The sequence below is a fragment of the Myxine glutinosa genome, chromosome 10 (genome assembly GCF_964187855.1).
Source record: "Myxine glutinosa chromosome 10, kmMyxGlut1.1, whole genome shotgun sequence".
Lineage (NCBI taxonomy): Eukaryota > Metazoa > Chordata > Myxini > Myxiniformes > Myxinidae > Myxine > Myxine glutinosa.
In genome coordinates this window covers 30513395-30533968 of record NC_136270.1, presented here as the reverse complement: position 1 = coordinate 30533968, position 20574 = coordinate 30513395, and the positions used below count along the sequence as shown (strand labels likewise).

The following is a 20574-nucleotide window of genomic DNA, read 5'->3' as shown; positions in this document are numbered from 1 at the left end:
TTTATTTCATTGCATAGACTTACTACACGTGCTGTGTTCTCCTTTATTCATTAGCCAGGATCCATATAACTTCTCAAATAACTTGCATCTTCACATTTATTAGTGTTGTTCAATGTTCATAGTTTGTTTGGCACAAAGCTCACAAAACAACTATTAAATTTTGCTTAAAAATTACATTGCTCTCGGCCTTGGGTTTTTTTCTAATCATGAGCTCATGTACTAGTGGCACAAAAAAAAAAAACTTTAAATGATAAATTATCTTTCTTTTTTTTTGTATGCAGTATCGTAGACAAGGCAAGGCCCATGTGCTGATATGTTGTTCAGTATTTTACGAAAGAAAAAGAAAGCATTCAACAATATGCAACTTCAGAAATGACGCAATCCGCCCCAGAATGTTCGGTGCATGCACCAAAACCCCGGGCATCAGCAGTCATCTGGGTAGGGAACATACATCATGCGTGCCAGATAAGGATTGTTACCTAAAATGGCTCACAAAGCTTCTAAAACAAGTCGAAAAGATTTGAGAAAGCAATAGTTTAAGACGCAAACATACTTCAATAAATGGCCCCAATTATTCCTACGCTATTGTGGGATCGGTCGGGGAATTATTTTGGCCCAAATCTTTCATGAGCCAGTTGGCCCAAAGACCTGATACTTGACTGAAGATGGCAGGAATATATATATATATATATATATATATATATATATATATATATATATATATAAACATATACACACACCCACACACGTTTGTTTGGTCCTTATGCATTTCCAAAGCCCTTGGCCAATTTCCTGCAATATATGCTGCACGACATTATTTTCACATGTGCAAAGGAAGTGTCCCAATAAAAACTTTGAATTCTTAATGAAAATTATGCAAGAACGTGAAGCAGTGGTGCCTTCAGTGACCTCTTCTCGTCTTTTGTCACGTAACATATTACGCCTGCCATCTCACATTGGCTCGGGCGATGGCACTTCACTACCTCGACCGGGAGAGGGGCGGAGCTTTCACCCTCACATGCGTGTTCATCCAGGCGAGACCTTGAAACATGCCTGCTTCACACATGGTTTGTCTATAAAGGACATGGGAAAGAATGAGGGTTATGGGAGGTTCCAGAGGGGGAACAAGATGGATGCAGCCGCACTCAGGACGGAAAACCTGTAACCTTATTTATGACCTAATCTAAGCTCGCAACAAAGTTCTTGATGCTTTACTGAAGTGTAAATATCCCCATCACAAACTCGTCACAAAAAAGACACCGTGAGATCTTTAACATCCCTCAAATAATGCTAGCAGACGGGACAACCGGCTTGTTCATCTGAGGGAGAATGCACTTTGTAACATGACTCCTTGCCAGGAAGTATCAATCTGCCAGTTTATAGTCGGGTCGGAAATCAAACCCATTTTAAACCATTCAAAGGTAAATGCGCTCCAACTGTGGCGTCCTGTTGGATGCAATTATAAGTGTTTATATGTTTGTGTAAGTATACAATTATATGTACTTGTTGAAAAATCAAAACGCCTCAGCATTTGTTGGTTGATTATGTGTGTATTTCGTTTGTAAAGTCTTTAAACACCCATCGGATTTCATATCCACTCTTCTCAATTTCACATCATTATCATCTTCTCTTTCGTTCACCTACCCTTCCCTAGACTTGCTTAGTGCTCTACCCCTCTTCGGTTCATCTTCCTTCCTAGTGGAGAGTTGCAGCGATGGGGCCATCTCCACACCATGCCTCCTGGCTGTCAACGCCGGCGGTCTCAACTTTGTCAATCTGCAAAACAATGTAATGTTACCCCCTTGTTGCCCTGCAGTGCTTTGCTCCCCGAGTTTGCTCTTCTTCACATTTCCATTTGTGTGTTTTTCTCTTCCCTTTCACTTCTACTCTTGCACATCTAATTATACCAAAAGTGCTGACGGCCTCTATCCTCAACACCAATGCAGGTGCAGGCAACATCCTGACATATTTTATACCTTCACATATATTTTTTGCTGTTCACCTATACTTTCACATGATCACCCAATGCTGAAACATTTCCACAACATTCACTTTGAAAGTAAAAAAAAAAAGCTAACATGCCTGCTCCACAAACGTCACTGAAGGTGTCATTCAAATTCATTTGTTTGTTCATCATGTTTTATATTTGCCTGAAAGTTTTATGAAGCTTATAATTCCTCTTGGTGAGAATATTAAGTAGCATTGAGAAACAATTCCATGATCATTTTGAAGAAAAAAGAAAGAAGTGGAATGGCACTCGGTAGAGCACATAGTTTCACATCACGCGCTCATTCATCGGGCGCTCATTCTGTTAACTCGTTTCCATCGTTAACTGAACAAGCTACTATTATGTCTCATCCATATACCCTGTTATGTCACACCCACTGCCATTATCAGCACCTTTATTGATTATTAGGATATTTAACGACCACTTTTGCTAAATTTTGTCAATGAAGGTGAATATGAAAGAAAGTTAAAACTATATTCCCAAGATGACTAGTCGATGATAATTATGAAGTTTCACATCGATCTGTTAAGCGGTTCTGGAGAAGACGTTTTACATTTTTATTTTAAATCCAATATGGCCACCAGACAACGTGACCAATGACGTTGTAAATTTAATTCTTCACTCACATCGGGTCATAGATCAGATATATGAAGTTTCATATTTTTAGATAAAGCTTTCAATTCAACCAATTATGGCTGAAATACCATTTCACCCATGACATCATCATTATCATCCTATATACCCCATGGGGAGTTGATGACATGTGCCAAATTTCTTTTTTTTGTTGTTGAGCGGTTTCAGAGATGTCCAATTTTTTTTTCTTTATTGCAATATGGCTGCAATACCTTGCGACATACAGTCACGTGAAAAAGCAAGTACACCCCATGTAAAGTTTTGACTTTTTAAACATATTTCAACATACAGCTATTTGATCTTCATTTCAACAATATTGATAGATAAAGGTGATATAATATAACAAATATCATGAAACATTTACATTTTGTAGTTCATTGTATAATTTAAATAAACATAAATGCAAATTTCGCATGTGGAAAAAGTAAGTACACCCTTGGCTCTAATAGGTGGTATTGCCCCCTTTGGCAGAAACAACCTCAAGTAGGCGTTTCATACAACTGTCTACCAGTCTCTGACATCGACTGGGAGAAATTTTTGCCTACTCCTCCGTGCAGAATTCTTTCAGCTGTGCGATGTTTGAGGGGTTTCTTGCATGCACAGCCCGTTTCAAATCCCCCGACAACATCTCCATGGGATTTAGATCCGGGCTTTGACTTGGCCATTTCAGAACCCTCCATTTCTTTCTTTTCAGCCATTCCTTAGTGGATTTACTGGTATGTTTAGGGTCATTGTCATGTTGCAAGATCCACCTTCGGTTGAGCTTCAACTTTCCGACAGATGGCCTCACATTATCCTCAAGCACCCTCTGGTACAATGAAGAATTCACAGTGGATTATTTGATGGTGAGCTGCCCAGGCCCTGATGCAGCAAAGCTGCCCCAAACCATAATATTTCCACCACCATGCTTTACAGTTGGTATCAGGTTCTTGTGGTCAAATGCTGTCTTTGGTTTTCGCCAAACATGTCTTCTGGTACTGTGGCTAAATAGCTCTACCTTTGACTCATCTGTCCAGAGCACATTGTTCCAGAAGTGCTGGTCTTTGCCTAGGTGTTCATAGTCAAACTTTAGTCTTGCCCTGATGTTCTTTCTGGACAGCAAAGGTTTCCTCCTGGCACACCTCCCATGTAGATCAAATTGTGCAGCCTCTTTCTAATGGTAGACTCGTGCACTTTGACATCAACAGTGGCAAGAGCTACCTTTAGGTCCCGTGATGACATTCTGGGGTTCTTAGAGACTTCTTTCAGCATCTTGCGGTCTGCTCTAGGGCTGAACTTGCTGAGGTGGCCTGGCCTGAACAAGTTGGCAGTTGTTTGGAATCTTCTCCACTTGTAGGTGATCTTCCGGACAGTCGAATGATCGATTTCAAATTGTTTGGAGATCTTTTTAAATACCTTCCCAGACTCGTAGGCATCTATAACCTTCTTTCTGAAGGCCTCAGAGAGCTATTTTGATCGAGGCATAGTGAAGACGCACACTTCAACAACAAAGAGCAAACCAAACTAAATGTCTGAGGTTTAAATAAGACAGGTTCCTCCAAGATCCTCTCTAACGATGTTCTAATCATTTGCACCTGAGCTGGTGCACCTGATTCTAATTTTAGGTATTTGAAGTAGTGATAAATGTAGGGGTGTACTTACTTTTTCCACAAGCGAAATTTTCATTTATGTTTATTTAAATTGTACAATGGACTACAAAATGTAAATGTTTCATGATATTTGTTATATTATATCACCTTTATCTTTCAATATTGTTGAAATGAAGATCAAATAGCTGTATGTTGAAATATGTTGAAAAAGTCAAAACTTTACATGGGGTGTACTTACTTTTTCACGTGACTGTATATGATGTCAGAGTTATAATTAAAATATTCTCCATGGGGAGTCCCTCCTATGTTTAAGGTTTCGTTTTGATCGGACAAGCGGTTGCAAAAAAAAATTTTTAAGCGAAAATATAGACGTGGACACACACAGACATGGGCGTTACAATCGTCTCATAACCTCTTCGGAGTGAGACAAAAAATAACTTTATCTATAGGGAAAAAGCTTCCGATGTAAATCTGTGATTCGGCAAATAGTGCCAATGAGACATGAAGCATAACAGCGCTGGGATTGAATCGATGTCAATTTGAATTGATGTCAAACCTCTCGTTTTCATTTTTATATCAAAGCAAATCCAAGAGGATTTATAGATACCACCACAAAAGTTCAAAGGTCTTGAACTTCAACCTCCAAAACGTCAGAGTTGATGTTAGTGAGCAGATAACCGCCCCGTGCTTTCTCACCAGGCAGTGAGCCAAGATGACCGATTGGTTGGGGATGGTAAAAAAAAATAAAAAGATGAAATAAAACAACAGGACAAAAGTAATGAACACTGAGGAATGCTATTTGTCAAAGCTAAATATTTTGATTGTTCATTTTCTGTAACTTTCCCTGGTGTTGGGCTAGCGGCTAGGGTGCCGGCTTAGGATACCAAGGATCCTGGGTTCGTAATCCCGGTCGATCGTTGAATTAACGCCAGGGGGGTTGACTCAGCCTGCTCATCCTTCGAGGTCGGCTAATTGAGTACCAGTTCACTGGTAATTCCCTGTTTGTCGTTAAAGGCGGCAAAAAGGGTTGGCGTCAGGAAGGGCATCCGGCCGTAAAACATTGCTTCAAAAAGGGGACCGAAAAACAACAACAACCACGGTTCCCGAAAAAGGCCAACCCCCGCTTTGCGGGGAAAAATGGCCTCTAAAGGTGGTTATATTTTCTGTAACTTTCCTTGTATTTCACAAGATACGCTTCGATTTTCTCAACGCCGATTGGTTAAATTGGACTTCGTGGTGCAGTTGATCTGGAAGCACATGCTTGAGCTTGAATATTTTGCTATTTTTGTTATGACCATCATATAAATATCCACTCTGAGTCTGGAAGGTTGGCGGTCAATCCCCAGCCGAGTCACACTAAAGAATTAAAATGGTATGTGCTCCTTCCTTGCTCGGATAGAGCATGGACAAACCTCTTCAGCTTTTAAAAATGAGACAGCATGGACAAACAACCACATGTTGTAATCATAGCGCAGGTTTATACGTGCCTAATGGGCTCCTCCTGCATTGAGCTTCCTTGTAAAGGAACTCATGTAAATTGCATTAAATTTTCATCCAGATTTTCTCAGGTCGCTTGTTTGACTTACATCACGAGTTTGATTTGCAGGAACAAAACAATCAATTATTTCCATACCTGCATCAGAGGATATAGTCTTATGAAGCATGTCTTTCAGTCTACATCAAAATAATTAAACAGTGCCTCCAAAATCCATAAATACAGTCGGACCTCAACATTCGCGGGCGGTCCCAACATTTGCGTGTTCCGCATATTCACGGTTATAACATTTGACCTGCTTCTACCTTTACACCTCGTGTATAAAAATATGCTATTCCTTACGTCTATTCCTTACGTGATATGTCTATTCCTTACGTACTGTTTGAACGTCGGTTGCAACCTATCTATTAATTATGTACTGTTTGAACGTCGGTTGCAACCTATCTATTAATTACGTACTGTTTGAATATACCTTTCGACCCTTTAGACTGCTGAGAATCTTTAGACCTTTGGAGACCTTTTAAGTCCCCCAAGACCCTTAAGACCACAAAGACCCAGAGGACCCAAATAACTTGATGACCCAAAATACCCTGAAGACCCAGAATACCCCAAAGACCATTAAAGACCCTTAAATACCCCAAAGGCCCTTAAATACCCTGAAGACCCAAAATACCCTTAAAGACCCAACCCCCCCCTTAAAGACCCAAAAGATGCTGAAGACCCAAAGAGCCTTAAAGACCCCACACATACAAAAGACCCAGAGAAGCCAAAAGACCCTTTAGACCCATTACACCAGCTTGGACCCTTGACTATTTAGAGCTTTGCACCACTTGCACCTTTTTAGATTACAAATTTAAATATTAAAGGAAGACCCTCTCGTGTTCAGGCCATTGGTGCTCCTATGGTTGGCAGCGAGTGCCCCAGAAGCATTGACGGAAAGAGAGTGACAATCATATGTGTGGGAAAATTGCATGCTCAGTCAGGGTCACCCAGATAGCTCAGATGGCAGAGCACTGGTGCGGTTCACCAGAGGACCTGGGTTAGATTCCTGGTCTGGGTGTGTCATGTTCCCACGTATATCAATACAAATAAATAATATCACTAATATTACAAATAAAGTAGTGCAAAATAATTGTTTGTATTAATTTATGATTGGTGTAAATCATGACAACACAGAAATTCATATACGAGTACAATCATTATCCTCAGTTAAAACAAGGCCGTGAATCTGCGGCGACGTGGTAAGGCGAGCGCAGAGAGCCGATCCACACTAGTCTCTATAGATGACAAAGAAGGGTTGTTTGTGTGTTTGGGGGGATAATGAATCGTATCTGTTTTGGTCATACAATCGTGCATCACCTATCCATTTGCAGGAGATACAGCTGACATATCAAATGGATGAGGTGCAGTCAACACGTACAAACAGAGCCGATTCTGAAAGCAGCGAGCCATACGTGGAGATCCAGCTCGGTGACCTTCTAAACCAACACATCATCCAGCTGCAGCTCAAGCAGGTCATTTGCACTTGGCACACTATAAATGTTTCAGGTAATATTGTCTGCATAACTGTCCATTAACCGAATTCCTCTCTTGTCCCACTGCAAAGGGCTTGGAATTGTGCCGCGTTGTGGCCATGCACCAGGAGGTCATACTGGAGGCGCGTGAGCAGCAAATAAATCTACCCCCGAGCGACATCACCTTACTATGAGAGCGATTCACAAAGTAGAGCAACATCGGCGCCGTTCGGTGTTTCCTAGAACCTCCACCTCCCATTGGAGAAACCTATGAGCAGGACACTGTGGAGTGTTTGGGTGAAGATTTGTGGGAAGCCTGGTGGCGGCCCATAAATTGATCTTCTTTCTGAAATAAGTTTTGAGGAAACGTTTGACAAACTCTTTTGCAGGGATTTCTGGGCTTCAAAAAGAAAATCTCAGTGCATTCACTATTCAGCCAAGTGAACTTTCTGGTGCAAGTTGTTACAAAAGAAACTGGCAAACATTCAGTTTTAAAATCTTGTTTGCTGTATGAAGGGTAATGTTTGTACTTTAATTAATCAACCGTTTTTATGTTTTCATCGTGGCATAAAAGAGGTTAAACTCGGGACTACCTGAGCTAAAGATTGGCAATCGCTTCAGATAAGAACGGGTTGCAAGCGCGGAGAAAAGGCATCTCACGGAAGCGGCGAACGGCCTGGTATCATCAATCTCCCGTTGCAATGGAGCGACATCGATCAGAAGGTTGTGCCAATAGATATTTCCCAGACTGCACTAGGTTTTACAACTTGTCACCATGATGATCTTGCGGAAACTCGATTCCCAAGCCGTATAATTGTTCACGGGACAGGAGAGATGACACGTGCACGGTAGTCGGGGCACACAATCGCAAAAACTCAACTTGCAAATGCCTTTGCCAAGTGCATGTGGTGTATGTGTGTGCATGTTCCCAGTGGGATAACTCGCTCGTTAGCAGCCACATGTGGATTGCACCCACACGGGAAGCGTTAAAAACAGTGCCATCCGGGGGGAGAGAGAGAGAGAGAAAATACCAATGAAGAACTATTTTGTATTCGTATTCTGGTATATTCAAAATGACTTGCACAAAATGCAATTCATATTATTATATATACAATTATTTACATTTTTACTCAAAGGGGAAAATTTTTTCTTAATAATGGTACATTTGATTTACTGCTACTTATCGTGGGCAATTCATACGATCAAAAAAGAAAAAGCGTCAGCTGCACCCAAAATGATGATAATAATCATAACAATAGCAATGACTGCATTGTGTATGTATGGTGTGCACGCTACACTTCCGCATGCAACTTGCTCACAGCCAATAACATCAGAAATAACATGCACGCTGTTCAAACGGGCCAATCTGCCGTTTGAAGAATCCAGTGGTGAGAAATGTTATCTCAAGTTACGAGAACAACATACAAATACAAAGATTGACATTTGTTTCAATCTGTGGTGGATTTTCAAAAAATGACAAAGCGATGCAAACATTTACCAAACCATGTCAAACATCTTCTTCTTGAAGCACCAATAAAATCAAATTTTGATTCTTTGTCTTGATTGTTGGAAACTCACCTTGGGATCCTAAGAGATGGTGAAATCGAATTTAAACTCGTCCGTTGTGGGTCCCACATTTCCTTTTGTGGACTGGCGTTCGGAGGAAAGGTCAGTAAGTAATGGCGGCTGGCTGGTGTGGTCGTTCTTGCTGCCAGTGGCACGACGGAGGCTGACACCACGTAGCTTTGCTGTCGGCCCTTTCATTTGCACGTTCTTTGCAGCTGCGGAATGCAATTTCAGAGAAGAGGATCGTGGAGTAATCACACTATAAAATTGGAGAAGTGTCCGTTTGATTTATATGCATTCCTAAACTGCTGGAGGGAATGATGCAACAATTGGTGGTTGTACTCGGGGGAAGGTTTTAGAGGGTAAACTAGAACGGCACTCTTCGATGTCATGACGTCGACTGATATGCCTCTGCCCACATTATTACATCATTATGATACTTGTACAAAGTTTGATGTAAATCCATTCAGCTGTTCTCAAGTGATAACATTTTCACCTGACATGACCTTTGACCTCTTGACCCCCAAATGTAATCAGTTCATGTTTACATCATTATACATACCTGTACCAAGTTTTAATTTAAATCCCTTAAGCTGTTCACAAGTTATCACATTTTTACCTGACATGACCTCTGACCTTTGGACCCCAAAATCTAGTCGGTTCATCTTTACATTATTATACTGTTACAGATACGACTTTGATGGTATGGTGGGCCGAGCGGGATGGCCGCCGTATCCGTACAAGTTACCCGATTGTACTCGAACGTCGACGAAGCCGCGCTATGCTGGCTCAATAGGAAAGAGAAGACACCCGGCTGGGTTATAATGACACAATACGACACCAGGGGTTCAGTTCTCAAGTATATTCGTACGGAAAAAGGTTAGATTACAAGGACAAGAGGGAAACATAGGAAGGTGGGCACTTAAACACACTCTTATATTAACCCTAGACAGACCACAGATAAACGGGACAAGGCTCACTCACACGGGGTTTGATGGCCAGGAAAGCGGCAGTCGATGGCTCAGGTGCACCTGGCTCAGGGACAGAATCGCGTACGTTGGTCTCCAGCAGATGCGGGGAGGTCGCTCAGCGCTCGTGGGTCGCGACTTTGGTGGAGATGCCGGGGAGGTCGCTCAGCGCTCGGGAGGGTGGCGTCTTGTCGTCTCAAGCTCGGGGCGCATCTGACGTCACGTCCGGCGCGGGGCCGCGTATATCCGGCGGGGAGTGACACGCCCTCGGCTCGTTAGCGCCGCCCCAGATGGCATCGGCTCATGGCTTCTCATTGGGTGCGGGGGTTACCGGCTCCGCCCTTGACGAGGGGCCGACAGGGAGCCCCTTCGTGGTAACCCCGTGGAGCGCGTGGTCAATGGCGGCTAACCGAGCCGGAAGGAGGACGCCCACTCCCCATGCCGTCACCGCGCCGCCCCCCTCTTTTGTTGTTGTTGTTGTAGTTGGCGCTTCTTCATGGGGAAGAGATGCGGAGAGGTATGGGGAGGTCCTAAACTTCCTAACAGGTGCCATATAATCACATTCTGGTGCAACGAAGAGTCATAATTAATGGAAACAAGTCCTTAACTGACATAGATTAAGAATAACTAGCAAGATGTCCGAAAGTTGTCTACGTGTGGTGCGGGGGACCTGGGCACGACATTTAATGGGGGAATGAAGGGGAAGATCGGCTCTAATGGGTGTTGTTTACAGACAATGGGACTAGGGAATGGGGTAAGGGGAGAGTTGGGGAGTATCGGAGAAGATAGGGGAATATTTACAAGCGGATATGGAGGTCAAATTCCATATTCGCAACATTGCACCCTTCTCTACCCTCGGGGCGTCCCGACCCGATAAATTTTTACCTACTTTAGTGTGGCACGCAATGTAGTTCCCTCTACTATTAACTCTACCCTGAGTGCGACAGTTTTATAGATATTCACAAATGAGTAAATATGTCCCCCTGCGACGTTGCACCCTTCTCCTCACAGAAACACACCCACAGGATAACCGAATCCGGAAAGAATTCTCAAACTAAACATACAGCCGGTAGGGAGCATTATTTACAAGACTACGCTGCTATTTACACTACGATCCAGGACCTGTTTTTGGAAGGACACATGCAGATGTTATGCATAGAGAGAGAGAGCGCGCTTGCCAACATCGATACACCAACCCACGAGTGCTCTGTGGCCGACGGCCTTTAATAACGTGCAGAGCACCCTGTCCCAGCATCAAAAGCACCACCCCACCGCCAATCGGTGCAGTCACCATTGTTCAATGAATAAAAATAACTTCGACAACCCCTAACCCTGCAGGTGTCTCTTGCTCTTCTTGTGGTGCACTTGGTGTTATTAAAAGTGGTTCACCTGTATGGCATAGGTGCCACGTTGACCCATAGGTCCATCCCCGGGTGGTGCTTGGCCGCAAACGAACTGCGGTCCATTGTGGGTGGCCACAAACATTGCGGTCCATATGGTGTACCGATCCAGGCAGCGAACAGCGAAAGTGCAGGCCCACAACTGCGTCGCCAGCACCTCTCTCTCCTCTCTCTCTACCCCAAAGCCAGATCCTCGGAGGTGGGAGACAAAAGAAGCAGACAAGTGAGTAAGGTGGTAAGGGCGCAAAAGTGCACGCAATGTAAGGTGATGCACACTGGGGGCACATGGGAACCAGGTGAGACAGGTACGTTCCTATCGTACGCCCCCCCCACCAGGTAACCTACATGGCCCCTCCCTTACCCCTTACTGTATCAACAAAACACACACTACCCATAAACATCTACTTTACAAATCCACAAACATCCCTACTGTCTTCCCCGTTCCTCCCATATACCAAATTCGTCTTCTCTCCCTCCTAACCAATCAAATTTGCCATTTTCAACTCTCATCAAAATTTGCCATCTCCAACTCAACATCATAATTTGCCATCTCCAACTCATCATCAGTCCCTCCTAAGGAGGGAGAGATGGAATCACCCCAATGTCTCATCCACGTCGTGATGCGTCTCACAAATCCACACAGCGATTCATCTCCTGCAACAAAACAAAGAAAACACAGGTGTGGAGTCATCATCATCACCACAGGTAAGTGGCTGCGTATGGTGCGACAGGTTCATCAATCCTAACTATTTCCTAAATGACTTTAACAACTTTACACTACCCGGGGTCTTTCTCCGGCCAACCCATTGGCCCTCTTACACTATGGGTTCTAAAAACCAATTCCCATTGGCCAAACTGTGGTGCTCTTCAATTTGGGGTCTCACTCCCCCGATTCATCTCCCGGTGCCCTCGTACAATTTCTGGGCTGTGGCGTGTACCTCTCCCAGTGGGTCTACCCACCTGCACCCCTCCACCACTGCAGTTGCCTCCGAGCTTACCTGCTCCTTACCCTAACCTAACTAACTGGGGCAGGCCCTCTGGCGCTCTCCCCACTCGGTGCCCTCTCTGGCACTGGGCTACCCGATCCACACCCGGGATCCTCAGGCACCCACTCACAACTACCGGCTCCCAGAGCCCACCTGCGGCCTCACCTGGCCGACATCCTCACAGTGGTGGAGTGCCCAACCAACTACACACACTAACAGGCTACACGCCCAGCCATTTCCACAACACTAATGCACCCATCCACAACACCATTCTGCAACCGCACCACAAATGCCAATATCCATCCACAATTTACCTGTACCCTCTACCTAACACTTACACTACCCGCCCCGGGTACTCGTGAAAGGGGTCCACTCTTCCCCCATCCACACCTTCGCACCACGCACACCACTCCATACCACTTACTCCAACTCTCTCCACACACCTGTACCTGCACACCTGTGCTCTCACACCTGGTGCCACCTGCACCCTTCTCTCCCCAAGCGCATTCGCGCTGATCCACAACACTCACTACTCATACACTGCTCCACACACCTGTCCAATTGCACACCTGTGCAATCACACCTGTTCCATCCTCACACACATGGCATCATCTCAGCTAACTACTCCCTTCTGAAACTTGCGCTTCCCAGTCGTCCCTTTAAACTATTGCGCTCCCACGTCATTATCATCCATACTAATCTACCTGCGTCCCCACTACAGGTATCAGTCACTAACTAACCTTAACGTTACCTAAGGTCATCTTCTCTAGATCCCTACACACCATATCCTAACCCACCCGGGCTAGTTTTCACTGCCATACACCCCATAAGCTATTGCTCCTTTGCCCCCCATGGGAAGGATGGTGGATTTGCCATCCCACCACATCGGGGGTCTCTCACTATCAATTTTGCACGTCAAATTTCAACAAATTAAAAATTTGCCAATCATCTGCCAATCACTGTACCATTACCAATCATCACTCTGCCAATCCTTTGCCAATCATCAAATTTTGCTTTTCTCTAATTTTGGGTCCAAAACACTAACCTCATCACCCAGTCGACTCACTACTGCCTCTCGGTGCGCCAATTCCTGTCCAAAGCCTGGCTTCGTAAAGCCAAGCAATGGATGCCGGTTGTTTTGTGCCAGCGGCTGGATGCGTCCGGCACTCGGTGCAGGGACGGGGGCTTACCCGGGCCGAGATCCCACACACCACCTCGGCGTGGAACCATCCAATGCCCCGATCTAGACCTGCCGGCACGTCTCACCAAAAAGTGGTCGCCATGACGACCCTTTCTATCGGGCTGCCAGCTCCGCCTAGTGGAGCACGGACGCGGCCGTTCAAAGCGAGGCCCAGCACGCACCGAGGGCCCGATTCGGCTATAAGTCGTTCTAAACTCTATCCCGTCTAACGTCGATGCTTCACCTGCATGCTTACATCCCGAAGCCCGTTCCTTGCTCACACATCCAGCCGTGCTCATGCTCCTCGTACCGTTCCTTACACACCCAGGTACACCCATTCCACTCACAGCCTTGGTCACACACCTGACCACCGAACACTTTGGCACACATTCGTTGGTAGCACACCTCACCAATACACCTCTTCGCGCCCCCTCCTCGGTCACCTCCTCTGTGACAATCACAGGTGTGCCCTCATTCGCACACCCAACCACGTGCCTCACTACCAATTCCAGCGTGCATTCCCACTCACGCTCTACCATTCCAGGTGTGCATCCTTCCATCCCAGGTGTACATCCTCGCTCACCTGTCACAACTAACTCACGCTCCATGTCACTCTCACTACTTTCACCTCCACTCGTGACAACGCACTCACCCTTACTCTTGACAGCGCAGTCTTTCCCCATGCACCTGTCCGTCACACACCTTTCTCGCGCACACTCTCCCGTTACACCCTCTGTAACACTCACCACAGGTGGACACTCTTCCTTACTTCTGACAGCGCACTCTTTCCTCATGCACCTGTCCGTCACACACCTTTCTCGCGCACACTCCCCCGTTACACCCTCTGTAACACTCACCACAGGTGGACACTCTTCCTTACTTCTGACAGCGCACTCTTTCCTCATGCACCTGTCCGTCACACCCCTTTCTCGCGCACACTCTCCCGTTACACCCTCTGTAACACTCACCACAGTTGGACACTCTTCCTTACTTCTGACAGCGCACTCTTTCCTCATGCACCTGTCCGTCACACACCTTCCTCGCGCACACTCTCCCGTTACACCCTCTGTAACACTCACCACACCACGCTTCCATGTGCTCCCTCGCACACGCGCTACGACCGACTCACTCTCGCCAGCACACTCACTCCTTGGCACGCACTTTTTCCTCACACACCCCAGAGTCGGACTTTCTCGCACACCTCCTCTTTCGCACACCAGACCTGTCACACACTTCACCAACGGCCTCTCACGAACACCCGGGTCCATCTCGACCCCCAAGCTCCTTAAATCCCCTGGCGCATCATACGCACGACCATATTGGTCACCACTTACACCAGGTCCTCTTCCTCTTCGCTTCTCCTCCATCACCTGCGAATCCCTCATCCGGTTAATGAGCACATCACGATCCAAACACAGACTTTGGACCAATTCTTTTATCTCCTCTTTTATCTCCTTGTTATCCCCTCTCCGTCGCTTCTTAATTTCGCTCATCCCTTCTTCCACTTCTTCTAATTTTTGCTTCATCTCCTTCATCTCTTCGTGCGCCCCTTTAAGTTCTTCCTCTAACTCCACTTTATTTTTTTCTATGTGCTCCCGCACCTCCCGCTCTTTAACCTCCATTACCTCTACCACCTTGTCCATTTTCCTCGTCAGGTCCTCATGTACCGTCTGACACTCTTTTTTAATTACCCCTACGTCCTTTTTCATCTCCTTCTGTGTCGATTTTAAACCCTCTATTACCGCTGTGTTCTTCTTTACCTGGTCCCCCAACTCCTTTTGTCCCACTGTCAGTTGTTCTACTCCCAGCGTCAACTCCTCTATACCACCTTGCAATTTTACAGTCCCCTTTCTCACCTCTTTCTCCATGCGCTCCTTACAGTGCCTCACCTCCTCGCGCACTCCTCCGACCTCCTCACTCACTCCTCTTCTGATCTCCTCTCCCATCACTTGCATCTCCTGCCCAGATGCCACCCTCATCTGCTCCATTTCCTCCCTGTGAGCATCCAGTTTGGTTTCTACCCCCATTCTGACCCCCTCTATCTGCTGCCCCATTTGGTTAACTTCCCTTTCCGCTTGGTCCCTCATGTCCCTCAATTTGCCTTCCATGGTGTTTTCTAACCCCTCTAACCCTTTTTGCATCCCTTCCATTTGATTCTCTTGAGCGGCCATTCTGTTTTCTACCCCCGTTAACCCCTCCTGTATTTCCCCTAATCTATCGTCTAATTTCCCAAATTTCATGTCTAATCCCTTAAAATTATTGTCTAATCCCTTAAAATTATTGTCTAATCCCTTAAAATTATTGTCTAATCCCTCACTGGTACCCCTCGCTTCGTCCCTCATTACCCCCATTTGCTCACTCTGAGCCCTCGCTTCGTCCCTCATTACCCCCATTTGGTTTCCCATTACCCCCAATTGGTTACTCTGCAGTTTGAGGGACGCCTGCATTTGCGCCATAAATTGCTCCATGAGGACCTGCATCTGGGCCATCCCTCCCACTTGTGCAGCGGGTGCGGCCCACGTAGCTATGTGCGAGGCGCCATTTCGCGCGTCTGCTACCCCCGCTGTTTCGCTCTCCTCACGTGTCTCAATTTGGTCCTGGACCGACCCTGCTTCACTCTCCCCTACCGGACCCCAGCCGTCTTGATCCGCCATAGCGCGACTTTCAAAATTCGAGTTTCGTAAAACAAATTCGAAATTTCGCCGTTATACTTTCGTCGAGCGCAGTACCCGCGCTCCGGATCGATTTTGTCGAGCGCAGTACGCGCTCCGGATCGATTTTGTCGAGCGCAGTACGCGCTCCGGATCGATTTTCCCTCCCAAAATTTGGGCCTAACTAATTTAGTCCCGGGTCCGAATCTCACTCCTCGACACCAATTGTTACAGATACGACTTTGATGGTATGGTGGGCCGAGCGGGATGGCCGCCGTATCCGTACAAGTTACCCGATTGTACTCGAACGTCGACGAAGCCGCGCTATGCTGGCTCAATAGGAAAGAGAAGACACCCGGCTGGGTTATAATGACACAATACGACACCAGGGGTTCAGTTCTCAAGTATATTCGTACGGAAAAAGGTTAGATTACAAGGACAAGAGGGAAACATAGGAAGGTGGGCACTTAAACACACTCTTATATTAACCCTAGACAGACCACAGATAAACGGGACAAGGCTCACTCACACGGGGTTTGATGGCCAGGAAAGCGGCAGTCGATGGCTCAGGTGCACCTGGCTCAGGGACAGAATCGCGTACGTTGGTCTCCAGCAGATGCGGGGAGGTCGCTCAGCGCTCGTGGGTCGCGACTTTGGTGGAGATGCCGGGGAGGTCGCTCAGCGCTCGGGAGGGTGGCGTCTTGTCGTCTCAAGCTCGGGGCGCATCTGACGTCACGTCCGGCGCGGGGCCGCGTATATCCGGCGGGGAGTGACACGCCCTCGGCTCGTTAGCGCCGCCCCAGATGGCATCGGCTCATGGCTTCTCATTGGGTGCGGGGGTTACCGGCTCCGCCCTTGACGAGGGGCCGACAGGGAGCCCCTTCGTGGTAACCCCGTGGAGCGCGTGGTCAATGGCGGCTAACCGAGCCGGAAGGAGGACGCCCACTCCCCATGCCGTCACCGCGCCGCCCCCCTCTTTTGTTGTTGTTGTTGTAGTTGGCGCTTCTTCATGGGGAAGAGATGCGGAGAGGTATGGGGAGGTCCTAAACTTCCTAACAGGTGCCATATAATCACATTCTGGTGCAACGAAGAGTCATAATTAATGGAAACAAGTCCTTAACTGACATAGATTAAGAATAACTAGCAAGATGTCCGAAAGTTGTCTACGTGTGGTGCGGGGGACCTGGGCACGACATTTAATGGGGGAATGAAGGGGAAGATCGGCTCTAATGGGTGTTGTTTACAGACAATGGGACTAGGGAATGGGGTAAGGGGAGAGTTGGGGAGTATCGGAGAAGATAGGGGAATATTTACAAGCGGATATGGAGGTCAAATTCCATATTCGCAACAATACATATGTGTACCAAGTTTGAATTTGATCCCTTTAGCCGTTCTCAGGTTATAGACATAATACAGACTTTGACTAAGATCCCTTCAGCCATTCTCAAGTTATCACGGTAACAAAAACCTATCACGGATGGACGGACAGACAGCTGGATGGACAACCTGAAAACCGGAGGTATAAAAAAAAAAAAACACCTTCGGGGGCGGAGGCATAAAAATGAATAGCCCGGGTTCTGGGTGCGTGTGGGGATGACCTCACTTCTCTCTATGTAAATGTGGAAGCTGGTATTACAAGTCATAAAATTACACCATCGACGTCATAAACGTGGGATGATTAACCAATCTGTAAGGACGGGTTCTTTGCTTGTTAAATAAGTTGGTAGTTTGGTTCAATAGGCAGGGGGTTCACAAAGCAACAAATAGAAAAGGACGATTCATTTGATTTATGAAAGTTACTCACTAAAATTGAACTTGTTTGGTTTTGTAACTAGCGTGTGTGTATGTGTGTGTGTGTGTGTGTGTGTGTGTGTGTGTTTGTGTGTGTGTGTCGTCCCTCAGATGAACGTTAAACGTGCATCTCATCTGCAGGCACGAGTCGGTGGACGTTAAAAATCCTACAATGTCCTAAGATAAAGAAAAAATGATTGGAGAAAGGATTTGAGAAGTGTTAACACATGCTATTGAATGTTTTTTAAAATCGGATAAACATTGCTTCCAAATGGCATAATTGGCCACTGCAAAGTGCATACCATGAGTGTTCATACAACTGAATTAGGGGGAAAAAAAAAAATGGACTAAACCACCGACAATCCACAAATGATTTGAAGTCAAACAATGTTGATGTACTAATAACAAGGATGCTAAATTTGGAGTGAGATTTTCAAACTCAAAGTAAAAACTCACAAATACTGAAACAGACAACTTTAAAGATCAAGTGGAGAGATCGAGCATGAGCAGCAATTTTAGAATCGACATCATGAAAAATAAGTTGACCGTGTCTGAAAGAACGCTCAGAATCAATGCATTGATACCAGCAGACAGGTCACCTCTTGCAAAGAGCAAAACATTGATCACCACACAAATAGACATGGAAAGATGCCATCTCGGCAGAATCAAAAGTGACAGGAGACGGATCAGATTAGGGGGGGGGGGGGGTGGGGGGTGGGGGGAAATTAAACACATTGGTCACAATTAAAAAACAATCTGAAATCTGAAAAAAGAATGGAGAAAGTTTATTGAGCTGGAGGGAAGAAAAAATAATCTGAAATGGAAATAGGCTGGACACATCAAGAAGAATGGACGACGAAGAATGATGAGCTGGCAGCCTTGAGTCTTCCGGTTCCGGGTTGCGACACGTGCGTTCCTGGTTCATGAGTTCCCCCCTCCAGCTCAACAAAGCCAAGATTCCTGGACCAAATACGTTGCGTTTCCTGTTTAATTCCCATTCCTGTGTTGCTGGTTGTGGTTTCGTCTAAATTTCTGTGCCAACCCGTATCTTGGTGCGTTGAATTCTAGAATTTGTGTCCCTGGTAAAGTCTGGCCGACTCGTGTCGGGTTGCTGCTGCTGCCTGTTTTTGACCATATGTGCTTCGTTTTCGCTCCTTTCCTCCCAGGTTATGCTACTTCTGATTCCCCCACTTAATCCATTTAGAATTCTCCTACTCGTAGGCAAATCTGACCCAAGGCAACCTCAGATCATTTCACAAAGCCCCGCAACAAGTGTGTGTCGACTCTCAGGAGAGCCAGAAAACAACATTTGTCCACCATCCTTCTTTCTTTCTTTCGTGTCGCTACACTTTTCCCAGCCACTGCAAAACACAAGCTTTGGCACAGGAGTTGAGAGTCTTCAAATCATCTTGTCAGCAAGGCTCCGGTTCGTAATCGCAGGTGTGTTGACCAGGCATCTATCCTACAGCTGTGAGGGTTACCATCCAGGGGCTGAACAGCATGAGGGAAACGATTCCTGGTTCTTCACTGGCACACCTGAACTCCGATCCACTTACAAGACCTTCATCTGCAGCTTGATGGAGTACTGCTCTTCCCCTCTAGGCTGGCTGCCCTGCCTCATACCTTGCTCACCTTGTCACTGTGGAAACAAATGCCTTAAAGATCACTGAAATCTCCCGTAGTGAAGCTTGAGTCTATGGGCCTATCAGTTTCCCATCACAGACAGGTCGTGGTCAATGTCTTCGACCACCTCCTTTCTGGTCTTGCACCCTCTGCCCTCTTCGTGCTTACCCTCACTCCCCCCCTTCCCCCAGGTTTCTGCAGGGCACACATGGTCCACCTTCAACCCCCTTCTGGTGAAACTACCCAAATCCAGGATCACTGGTCACCTCCACCGATTTATTCCTCTTTTTCCCCCATCTGTGGAATCAGCTGCCACCTTCTCTTCAATCTCATTCTTCCCTCCAGGTTTTCAAGACGTTAACCACCATCTTAGATCATCCCCAATCCAAAACCATAATATTTTCTACCCCCATCAACCCCCTTCCCTCACATCCCTTGTTGTCCATCCCCATCTATTTTGTCCCTTGGCACTGCTGTTGGCATTTCTTCCCTTATCTTCCTGCTATTCCTTTTGTTCTGTTACGTCCTAGTCCTTAATGTGTTCTTGCTCTTCCACGAGCCTCGGCTCGGTATACAAAAATAAATAAATACATAACCTAGAAGAAGAAGAGGAAGACCAAATAGGAGATTGAGAGAGGAAATTGCAACATTAACTGGAGTTTGAATAGACCATGTTGAAGGAGGCCTTTCTTCTTGCCATGGATCAAAATAGGCTTGTCAGTCCAATCAATTGGTGAGGCTCAACGGTTCAATAAATTAACATCGTGGTCTCAGTCGGTGAACCTGAAACTATATCTTTTGCTTAAGCGTATTTTTAAAAAAACATCTCAATAAATCTTTATATCAGCATATCATTTCAGCTTCCCCCCTTACCTGGGGTCAAACTCAACTCTCAACAGCAATGTTTGTTTGATTTATCTGAAAGCAACTCAAACCTCCACCAGTAAATATCACCCCGAAAACAGATGAACGAGATTTCACCAGAACTCATGGCATGGATATGTCTGCTCCTCTCCGCTGCCATTTTGCTGCGATAGTCACCACATGCCATCTGCATCACCTGCCGTTTCTTGACAAGCTGGGGCTTCGAGCTGCCCAGAATCCGCAGCGCCCGAGCAGCCTCGCCCACTGGAAGGAGAAAGATCCGGACAGAGGAACGAGTGGATGCTT

The 20574-nt window shown here is 46.1% G+C and overlaps 2 protein-coding genes across 5 annotated transcripts in view; one reads left to right on the top strand and one right to left on the bottom strand.

The window, feature by feature from the left end:
- MYO15A (myosin XVA) overlaps positions 1–8794 on the top strand; it is a 184715-nt gene extending 175921 nt beyond the window's left edge. The window contains exons 52-54 of the mRNA XM_078785176.1: positions 1655–1788; positions 7099–7239; positions 7332–8794. Of these exons, the coding sequence (XP_078641302.1) occupies positions 1655–1788; positions 7099–7239; positions 7332–7433 (377 nt within the window). The 3' untranslated portion in view covers positions 7434–8794. The remainder of the gene's footprint in view (positions 1–1654; positions 1789–7098; positions 7240–7331) is intronic.
- The window catches only part of C10H8orf33 (chromosome 10 C8orf33 homolog), a 48323-nt gene that overhangs the window by 23192 nt on the left and 4557 nt on the right, over positions 1–20574 (bottom strand). For 2 of the 4 annotated variants that reach the window (XM_078785509.1, XM_068127375.2), the window contains exons 3-4: positions 20386–20532; positions 8270–9020 (exon numbers count right to left, since the gene is read on the bottom strand). In XM_078785509.1, coding sequence (XP_078641635.1) covers positions 8827–9020; positions 20386–20532 — 341 coding nt within the window. In that variant the 3' untranslated portion in view covers positions 8270–8826. Of the gene's footprint in view, positions 1–23; positions 1777–8269; positions 9021–20385; positions 20533–20574 lie in introns of those variants that run through there. The other 2 variants (XM_068127373.2, XM_068127374.2) reach the window with 2 other exon arrangements.